General features: G+C 48.5%; 1 protein-coding gene across 4 annotated transcripts in view; it reads left to right on the top strand.

Moving 5' to 3' along the window:
- The first annotated feature begins 6,035 nt into the window (after window positions 1-6,035).
- Window positions 6,036-11,117, top strand: part of TSPAN15 (tetraspanin 15) — a 50,051-nt gene continuing 44,969 nt past the window's right edge. The window contains exon 1 of one of the 4 annotated variants that reach the window (XM_082424586.1): window positions 6,036-6,251. In XM_082424586.1, the coding sequence (XP_082280712.1) occupies window positions 6,156-6,251 (96 nt within the window). In that variant the 5' untranslated portion in view covers window positions 6,036-6,155. The remainder of the gene's footprint in view (window positions 6,252-11,117) is intronic. The other 3 variants (XM_082424585.1, XM_082424587.1, XM_082424584.1) reach the window with 3 other exon arrangements.

Below are 11,117 nucleotides of genomic sequence, written 5' to 3'. Positions count from 1 at the left end.
TCTTATCAAAGTCACCAGTGACCCACATCTTGCAAAGCTGATGGTCAGTTCTCTGCTCTGCGCCACCCACCCCCCGCCGCCCTCTCAGAACATAGTTGAAGCCTCAGCCTATTAAGGGGGGGGTTCCCAGGACATTAAGTGCTGTTGAGCATCTCTTAACTTCTTGAAGGCCTTTCTTCTCCAGGCATCCCTGTCACCTTTCTGGCCTCATTTTCCTTCTACCTCACTGGCTGTACCTTTTCTGTTTTCTTTGCCAGCCTCTCTTCCTCTCAAAGGAAGGGGCCCTAGGGTCTGTCTTTGTCCCTCTACTTTTGCTACATTTTCTCCCTAGATGATCTCACATAGGCCCATGATTTAAATTGACCTGATGACTCTCAAATTTATATCATCCAGCTTAAACCTCACCTCTGAGTTCCCTGGACAATTCCACCTGGATTTTGAAAAGATAGCTCAAAAAGTTAAATGGCCAAACAAAGTAATTGATTTTTTTTTTTTAAAGGAAAGCCTTTTTCTTTTTTTTTGGCCGCACCATGCGGCATGTGGGATCTTAGTTCCACGACCAGGGATCGAATCCGTGCCCCCTGTAGTGGAAGTGCGGAGTCTTAACCACTGGGCTGCCATAGAAGTCCAGTAATTGATTTTTTAAAAAAATTTACTTATTTTATTTATTTATTTTTGGCTGTGTTGGGTCTTCGTTGCTGCGCGCGGGCTTTCTCTAGTTGCAGCGAGTGGGGGCTACTCTTCGTTGCAGTGCGCGGGCTTCTCATTGCGGTGGCTTCTCTTGTTGTGGAGCACAGGCTCTAGGCATGTGGGCTTCAGTAGTTGTGGCACGTGGGCTCACTAGTTGTGGCTTACGGGCTCTAGAGCACAGGCTCAGTAGTTGTGGTGCATGGGCTTAGTTGCTCCGTGGCATGTGGGATCTTCCCGGACCAGGGTTCGAACCCATGTCCTCTGCATTGGCAGGCAGATTCTTATCCACTGAGCCACCAGGGAAGTCCCCAGTAATTGATTTTTGACCCACTTCCCCCCAGCAGCATTCTTTGCGACCTCCCTTACCTTTGTAAATGACAGCAACATTTACCTAGTTGCTCAAGGCAAAAGCACTTGGGAGCATCTTGATTTCTCTTTTCCTCACATTCTACACCCAATCTGTCAGTAAGCTCTATTGGTTCTATCACCAAGATATATCCCCAATGCAGCCACTTGTCACTCTTCCCAGTGCTGTACCCCTAGTCCACAGCCTTTTGCACTGAGACTGTGCAAGGGCTTCCTAACCAGCCTCCCTCACCCCCAGCCCTGTCTCCTGTCTGTCCTCCATGCTGCAACCTTCTTATCTATTTATTTATTTATTTTTTTTGTGGCCACCACGCGACATGTGGGATCTTAGTTCCCCGACCAGGGATCGAACCTGCGCCCCCTGCAGTGGAAGCTCAGAGTCTTAACCACTGGACCACCAGGGAAGTCCCAGCTGCAATCTTCTAAAGCTTAAATCAGATTCAGTATCACGTCCCTGCTTAAAACCTACCAGTGGCCCTCACTAAAACTGGAAACAAATCTACACTGTTTACGAAAGCTGTGAGGCTTCTTCCTATGCCTCTGATCTCTCCTTGTTCTACTCTCCCGAGGTCCTTGCATGAGCCACATGGACCCTCTCAAAGCTGCCTCTTCTCTCATGGCCTTTGTACCTGCTGCTTCTTCCACTAGAAGCTCTTCTCCTGCATCTTTAGCACATATCAGTACCTGAAATTACCCTTTTCATGTAGTAGTTGTCATGCGTGTTGCATGTCCCTGCCCCCCCCGCCCCCTACTCCCCCTTCCCATGCCCCAGTAGAAGAGAATAGAAGCTCTTGTCTATCTTGTTTACAGCTGTATCCCCAGAGCCTGGGGCAGGGCCTGAGTCATAGTAGAAGCTCAGTGTACATTTGCTGACCGATTTGTCTGTGAGGACTATAGCTAAGATTGTTAGAACTAGAAGAAAAACAGTTCAGCCTCATGGTTTCACAGATGGGGAAGCAGAGGCAGGGATGCAAACTTATGACAGCCAAGTTCATTGTGTACAATCCGTAGGTTTCTTTTTCATAAGCAGTAGTAGCCGCTAAAGGTGAGGTTAGTTATTTCCCCCTACAATCTCCCTGCCAGGTTATCATGATAATAGATCTCAGAACAAATTCTGCTACCCATACAAATATGTATACAACAAGCATTTACTAGCAGGAAGCCACAAAACCGGTTCATACAGTCTGTTCTGTAAAGTCAGTGAAGGCTCAGCCCTCTGTCCTTTTAGGTGCTCTGTCACCTTGCATGAAGGGTCCACTCAAGAAAGATACAACATTCTAGATGCAGGATTCAGCTAGACAGATGGTCACATCAGGCAACCAGAATCCCTCAGGATTTGGGATGCCTCAAGGATTTAGCCCAGTGCATCATCCTTAAGTGAGATTTTTTTTTTTTTACTCTGAAGAAGGAATGGATGGCGCCCTGCATCATTTTAGCCAACCTACATATCTCGAATGCTACAGGCACACCTTGTTTTATTGCACTTCGCTTTATTGTGCTTTGAAGATACTGCGTTTTTTTACAAATTGGTTTGTGGGAGCCCTGTGTCAAGTCCAACAGCATTGCCTCATTTCATGTCTCTGTGTCACATTTTGGTAATTCTTGCAATATTTCAAATTTTTTCATTATTATATTTGTTATGGTGATCAGTGATCTTCAATGTTACTATTGCAAAAAGATTATGACTCGAAGGCTCAGATGATGATTAGCATTTTTTAGCAATGAAGTATTTTTATTTATTTTTTAAAAGTTTTTTTTTTTTTTAAAGGTATTTCCTGGGCAGCTCCTGTCTTTTTTTTTTTAAGCTTAAGTTCTTTTTTTTTTTTTTAATAAATTTATTTATTTATTTTTGGCTGTGTTGGGTCTTCGTTTCTGTGCAAGGGCTTTCTCTAGTTGCGGCAAGTGGGGGCCACTCTTCATCGCGGTGCGCGGGCCTCTCACTATCGCGGCCTCTCTTGTTGCGGAGCACAGGCTCCAGACGCGCAGGCTCAGTCGTTGTGGCTCACGGGCCCAGTTGTTCCGCGGCATGTGGGATCTTCCCAGACCAGGGCTCGAACCCGTGTCCCCTGCATTGGCAGGAGAATTCTCGACCGCTGCACCACCAGGGAAGCCCTTTTTAAAAGTTTATATTTTTATTTTTTAAAAGTTTACTTCTTGGCTGTGTTGGGTCTTCGTCACTGGGTCTTCTAGTTGTGGCGAGCGGGGGCCATTCTTCGTTGTGGTGCACGGGCTTTTCATTGTAGTGGCTTCTCTTGTAGCGGAGCACAGGCTCTATGTGCTTGGGCTTCAGTAGTTGCAGCACGCGGGCTCAGTAGTTGTGGCTTGTGGGCTTAGTTGCTCCGTGGCATGTGGGATCTTCCTGGACCAGGGACTGAACCCATGTCCCCTGCATTGGCAGGCGGATTCTTAACCACTGCGCCACCAGGAAGTCCAGCAGTGGAGTACTTTTAAATTAGGTATATACATTGCTTTTTTAGACATAATGCTGTTGCACACTTAGTAGACAGTGGTATAGTATAAACGTATCTTTTATATGCACTGGGTAACAAAAATTCATGTCGCTCGCTTTATTGCTATATTGGCTTTATTGTAGTGGTCTGGAACCCAGCCTACAATATCTCCAAGGTATGCCGGCAGTAATTTCACCAAAAGATAGCTTATTTCTAATACCTGTTGTGCTAATTAATAAGCCATGAATTTCACTGATGCATTCATTATGGCGCTCTCTATGCTAATCATTATTGAGATAGGGAGAGCTGCAGGGCTGCTGAGCTGATTGGGTGTGATTGTGTACATCTCAGACATGGTGGAAGTATTTACACTATGGAAAGTGGCAACAGGTTTTCCCTGCCCACCCCACCAACCAGAGAGCCAGTTATTAAACATTGACCAGCACACCACTGGATAGCTTAGAGCCCTCTGGACTGTGGCCTTTCTGATAAATTCTGGCTCACCACCTCACCCTCATGACTACCTCTAGACTTGGTGATACTCAGTCATAGCTGCCCTTTAGAAATTACCTGGCACCTTTACAACAATATTGATTCCCAGGTCCCGGTTGGTGGAGATTCTGACTTAACTGGACTGGGATGGGGCTTGGATATCAGGATACATTTAAAGCTCACCACGTGTTTCGAAACTGCAGCCAGGGTCACGCTCCCACCTCTGTGTCATACTATTTATGCCACATATTCTAACAAAGTTAATGGCAAAGCCAGGCTTGGCACCAGGCCTGCTGACCCCCAGCCCAGAGTTCCTGGCAAAAGGAGAGAAAAATTGAAAATAGGTCATTACTTCCGAGATTTCAGTATTTGCAGATGTGTCTGAGGAGCAGCCCATAGTGCTTGGGGTTAGGTTGGGGGTGGGAGGGACAACGAAGTTGCTCAGGAGCCCGGGAAAGGCTGTGCTAGCTCCAAAGAGCTCCAGGCTCCCTCTGCGGGGGTGTCTCAGCCTCATCTCTCAGGGCGTCATCGTATAGGGGCTCAGGGAGAGCTGAGAGGGACCACTCAGATGTGTTCGTGTCACTAGGGAAGATTTGAAAGAGGAGAGAGTGCAGCTAGCTAGAGAGGTCAGGACTAAGGCGGGTGCAACTGAAAGAAAACCGGAGTGGGGAAGGAGGCTAGGAGGGGAACCCCCAGGGAGAGGGAGACAGACAACCCCTCCGAGGGCAAGGTGCTGAGCTAGCCCTCCTGGGGATGGAGATGAGCACCTCCATGAGTAGGTGTAAGCCTGGCTCTATGGGGCTGGTGAGGGAAGGTAGTCCTGCAAAGAGGGGTAAAGAGTTAATTTCTTCCTCCTTAAAGGACAGAAAGGATGACTTCTAACCTTGAGGTAGGATGCCTTCTTAGCCCCCAGTTATTCATCTGAAGGTGACCCTCAGCAGTTCCTGGTTCCAAGTCTCTACCCAACCTTACAAGGCTTGCTTCCTAGTACCAGGAAACTGGCTTCCTTTTAACTCCCTGGGCAGGGCATTGCCTCCCTCCCCACCCCCACCTTACTTTCTTCTTTCTATGGCAGAGCCCTGGGGGCCGGGCCAGCCTGATCTCTATTTCTCTCTGGGAGGCTTGGGAGTCCAGGGCAGGGGACTGGGACAAGTGCGCCGTTCCTGCAGTCACCACCAGGGACCCCACCGTGATCCCGTGCTGCCGTGAGCTCACAACCTCTGGGCCACGCATTTAATTCCTGAATGGCACAAACACTGATTGCTGGCCTCCAAAGCCCCAGGCTGAGCTAGGCCTGCAGGGAAAGGAAATAGCAGTGAGTCAAGGAGGGGCTGTGGGAAACAGACTCACAGCCAGGAAGACAGATTCTGACCCCAGGCAGGGGAAAGGCTGGGTGCGAAGAAGCTGGGTCAGACCTGGGCTGAGTGTGTGCAAGGGAGGGGGCTCCTGAGTTGGGGCGAGGGGGTGAGGGCTTCTCAGAGGAGGAGGCCACTGGGGCAGGGTTGGGATCTCACCTGGCCGCAGAGAAGGGGAATCTCAGAGACTTGGGGAAAAGCCTCCAAACTGTTACAAAAGGAAACTGCGGGCCTCAGCTCCACGAGGGCCCCTAGCCGCACCCTCGTCTGCGGCACCTTCCTAGATGCGGCTCTCCCAACCCCCTTAGGCTGAGGCACTCCACTTCCTTATTCCATTCATGCCTTGCACACTCATTTGCACATTTTAACACCTTAGCCGTAAATACCTGCTCTTTTCCCATAGTCTTCTCTCTTGACAGCAGTGGAAAGCGAGCATTTCTGTGTACCCTGAATGAAGAAGCACTCTAGCTGTCTCCCTAGCACCCCTCTGCACACACTCTCCCACGGCCCCCAACGTGCCTGAGCACAGGCGCTTCCAGAGCTGCACGCGACCTCGTTCGGAAAACCCTCGCCCCCGCCCCTCCCTCGGCCTCCTCTGGGTCCAGACCGCTGCCCCGCCCCAGGCCCGCCCCCTCCCAGAGCGCCCATTGGCCCTGGGGCTGGGTGGACCCGGGCCGGGGCTGTGATTGCGGCTCGCCGGTGTCAGTCCCCGAGTGAGCGCCGGTGGCGGGGCGGGAAGCCGGGCAGGCAGCCTCAGGTGGGGCTGCTGGCAGCGAGGGACCCAGCTCGGGAGCCCCCCAGGATGCCCCGCGGAGACTCGGAGCAGGTGCGCTACTGCGCGCGCCTCTCCTATCTCTGGCTCAAGTTCTCGCTCGTCATCTACTCCACGGTGTTCTGGGTGAGTGACCCCAGTCGGGCCCCAGCATGGGAGGGGGAGTCGGCACTCCCTTGTTCACCCACACGCTGAGCCGGCGGTAGGGGTGGGCTGGGTCCAGGCTTGTCTGCTCCAGGGAGGGGCAGAAGCGCACTCCTGGATTCTCGTCCCACTCTCCTTGCGAACTAGGAAATTATGGTTGCTCCAGCTCAGCCTGAATTTCAGCCGCCCGGTGCGGAGCCTTAGAGGTTGGTGGCAACGGCTCCGACGAAGGAGCTCCGCCTGGCTCACCTGTGTGCACCTGACCAGCAGTTTGGTTCTGCGAGTCCGCTGCGCTTCCGCTGGTGCCGTAGGCTGTGGTTACCACGTTTGGCCGCGCTCACCCCACCTGCCGGGTATTACTGAGTTCGTCTCTCCATCCGTCTGCGGAGAAGTGGTCAGGCTTTGTGGTCCGGAGTCGGGAGACCTGAACTCCTTATGCTGTCCCCACTATTTACTTGCCGATGCCCCTGAGCAAGATGCTTTTACAGGTGCCTTGATTTCCTCTGTGGTGAAAGGAGGATTCCACCAGACGTGTGGTCTCCGGCTGCTCCCAGGTGCTCAGTAACTTAAAAAAGCCCCTGCACTTAACCTTCTCTCTCTCTTGTTGGGGGCAGGGTGGTAGTGGCTGGACATGAACCAGGCTTCGAATCCTGCCACTACCACTTTCCAGCTGAGTGATCTTGGGGAAGTTACTTCAACTCTCTAGGCCATAGTTTCCCCGTCTGCAAATGGAGACAGTTATTATACTCAACTTTCAGAATGGTTGTGGAGATTAAATGAAACAGGTCAAGTACATTGCTTATTATTATTATTATGGGCAAGGGAGCTGGGCCCTCCTGGTAAGCTGACCCAATAGACTGGATTTCTTTATGGAGATTTCAGACTAGGCTGGGCCCCCTCATAGAAATGAGGACATCTTTCTACAGGCCAGTGCCAGCCCTGCCACTCTAGAATAGCCCCCTACCCCCAGTATGCCACAGGGCAGACTTGCCCAGGTACCTGACACCCCTCCCCCTCAAAACACATGCACACTCCTGGTCTTCTCCTCAGCCCTCATTGGGTCTATTCTGCTGGCAGGAACTGTTAGATCTGCCATCAAGCCTGGCTTTCCTTGTGACCCCTCTGTGGATGTGACCTTACCTGGTAGTCAAGAGATCCAGATTCTAGTCTTGTTCTGTTTTGAATCACTGGGAGAGCTTAGGCAAGTCATTTCCATGTTTGGGGCCTCGGAGCTGTTAATTGACTTGCCCAGCTCCCAGTCCAATTCTCTGACTCTATGTAACGTGGAAGAGAGAAGAGCAGTATGTGTGGGGGCCGGAGGATGGAGCACAGACCCACTGATGGAGGCTTCAGGGAGGCAGAAGGTTTTATGTGGAACTGGGATGGGGGTGATTTGCATCGGAATCAACTACAGAATTTTAAAAACACTACAGATACCTAGGCCCTGGCATATGTATTTATTTAAACTTATTTAAGCTCCCCAGGTAATTCTAGTGTGTGGTCAGGGTTAAAAACGGCTGAGTTAGATGGTCTCGTAGGCTCTTTGATTCTGATTCTGGGTTTTTTTTTTTTTTGCCTTCTCCTTGTTTGTCTGGCCTCAGAAGCTCATTCTCTGTAGGTCAGAGTTGAAAGAAAGCAGGCTAAGGTTGATGGGTGGGGAGGTGGGAAAATAGGGGACGACCAGGAGTCAGAAGGTGGGGGTTACTTTTTTGGCTTCACCCCTTCTCCTGATATATAATCACTGACCAGTCTCTTAACCTCTTCGCAGCTCCATTTTTCCATCTGTAAAATGGATAACTGATACCCTGCCCCACACTTCATTGGATTGTTTTTGGGGTTAGTGATGTGGAGAGACAGTGACATGCGGGGAAACCAAGTGCTATAAAAAAGAAGGTTGCACAGTTAAAACGGAACTCGAATTTTCAAGGCCTTGTCCTGTCACTGTCGCCTGCAGCCCTGAGAAAAGACCACTCCGTGGCCTTTGCTTTGTCTCTCTTGGAGCAGGGTGCTCAGAATCTGCAAGAACTCAGAATCTTTCCTTTCCAGCCACCTGAGATTGCCTTACCAAATCGTTAACTTCCCATCCTTGCAGGTATTTGTGCTTAAAAATCTCCCTATGCATGCCAAGAGCTCAGCCACCTGCCAGGGCAACTCCAGGTGCCAGAATTTGACTGCAGGGTGGAGGCCCAGTTTAAGTAATTTGTCCTAGACTGGGTTTGCTGTTAATTGGAAGCCATTACAGGAGAGCCTATAATCTCCGTCCCTTGGGAGGAGGAGTAGGGCCATATACTTGCTTTATAAGCCCAAAGTGCCAACGCTTTCATCTCAGTATTTAAGGAGCCATAAGTTTTACCATAGCCATGCACCTTCTATAGGGCTTTTTGCTTTAAAACCTACTATCAAATAGGAAATACAAGGACACTGTACAAAATTTAAAAGTATAGAAGAGTCGTCATCAGTGATAAGCCTTCCTCCTATCCCTCTCTCCTGGCCTGCCCTGTCCAGAGGAGACCTCTGTTATGAGTTCCTTATGATTCTTTTCTGAGATGCTATCCTAGGCACAGGATGTCCTAGGCACAAACATGTGCATATGTTATATATTCTTTTTTGTTCCCCCTGCATAAAGTAGCATACTATACACAGCTCTGCCCTTACCTTTTCACTTAAATTTAAATCTGTGTAAAATTTGGAGCTTTGCTAGAGGCTGCCTCATTCTGTTTGATGGCTGCATAGAATTCACTGTAGGCTAAGCCAAAATATACTTAATCAGTCTCCAGCTGGGGAACTCAGGTTGTTTCCAATCTTTCGTTACCGCAAACAGTGCCGCAGTGAGCATCTTCGAATGTGTCATTTTGCACATATGTGTGTATGTCTTCAGGGTAATTTCTAAAAGTGGAATTGCTGGGTTAAAGGGTATATGAATATATAATATACATACAGGAATACACTCACCATAAGTGTGTACAACTTGATTAATTTTTACAAAGTGAACACCACTGTATAATCAGCCCCCAGGTCAACCAGCAGAATGGACAGAAGAAGCCAGAAACTCCCATTGTGTCCACTGCCAGTCGCTACCCCTTCTCACCAGTAGTAATCACTATTGGGATGTCTAATAGCACAGAACAGCTTCACCTGTTTTTGTATGTGCATTAAAAATTTTGATAGATGTTGTTAAAATAGCCATACATAGAGGCTGTAACTATTATAATATTATTTACATGTAATATTATATTACTTTAAGCTGATTCACTTTTTAAACGTAAGTTTATTTTTAAAAGGAGGCTTTATATCACCACTGCCAATGGGGAACCAATATTCCTCATAAAAAATAGCAGGTAGAAATGCAGATCAAAACTACAATGAGGTATCACCTAACACCGGTCAGAATGGCCATCATCAAAAAATCTACAAACAGGGACTTCCCTGGTGGCACAGTGGTTAAGGATCCGCCTGCTAATTTAGGGGACACGGGTTCGAGCCCTGGTCCGGGAAGATCCCACATGCTGTGGAGCAACTAAGCCTGTGCACCACAACTACTGAGCCTGCGCTCTAGAGCCCGCGAGCCAACTACTGAGCCCACGCGCTGCAACTACCGAAGGCCGCACGCCTAGAGCCTGTGCTCCGCAACAAGAGAAGCCACCGCAATGAGAACCCTGGGCACTGCAACAAAGAGTAGCCCCCACTCGCCACAACTAGAGAAAGCCTGCGTGAAGCAATGAAGACGCAACACAGCCATAAATAAATAAACAAACAAACTTAAAAAAAAATCTACAAACAATAAATGCCGGAGAGGGTGTGGAGAAAAGGGAACCCTCTTGCACTGTTGGTGGGAATGTAAACTGATACAGCCACTATGGAGAACAGTATGGAGGTTCCTTAAAAAACTAATACTAGAACTACCATATGACCTAGCAATCCCACTACTGGGCATATACCCTGAGAAAACCATAATTCAAAAAGAGTCATGTACCACAATGTTCATTGCAGCACTATTTACAATAGCCAGGACATGGAAGCAACCTAAGTGTCCATCTACAGATGAATGGATAAAGAAGATGTGACACATATATACAATGGAATATTACTCAGCCATAAAAAGAAACAAAAGTGAGTTGTTTGTAGTGAGGTGAATGGACCTAGAGTCTGTCATACAGAGTGAAGTAAGTCAGAAAGAGAAAAACAAATACCGTATGCTAACACATATATATGGAATCTGAAAAAGAATTGTTCTGACGAACCTAGGGGCGGGACAGGAATAAAGATGCAGACATAGAGAATGGACTTGAGGACACAGGGAGGGGGAAGGGTAAGCTGGGACGAAGTGAGAGAGTAGCATTGACATATATACACTACCAAATGTACAACAGATAGCTAGTGGGAAGCAGCCGCATAGCACAGGGAGATCAGCTGGGTGCTTTGTGACCACCTAGAGGGGTGGGATAGGGAGGGTGGGAGGGAGATGCAAGAGGGAGGGGATATGGGGATATATATATACATATAGCTGATTCACTTTGTTATACAGCAGAAACTAACAAAACTTTGTAAAGCAGTTATACTCCAATAAAGATGTTAAAAAAAAATAGCAGGTAAATACGACAGTAAATATAGTGCAGGGAAGACAAAACAAGTTATTTAATCCTAGCCTGATACTGTGGGTGCTGTAGGCTACAAACCTGAGGCTTGCCCTGGTTGTTCAAAAGCAGTTTGGCAAGTGTTTGAGAGGCGTAAAGACAAACCGACACCAAAGCTGAGATTTGCTCCTTGATGAGATTGGAAGGATCAGAAGGGAAATGAGCAATGAAAACTTCTCAGTCTGTGAGTCAATATGAATATGACCTTGAACCC

This window comes from Balaenoptera physalus (assembly GCF_965194825.1).
Source record: "Balaenoptera physalus genome assembly, chromosome: 14".
NCBI lineage: Eukaryota > Metazoa > Chordata > Mammalia > Artiodactyla > Balaenopteridae > Balaenoptera > Balaenoptera physalus.
The sequence above is the reverse complement of the archived record's forward strand: the minus strand, read 5'-3'. Positions and strand labels throughout refer to the sequence as shown.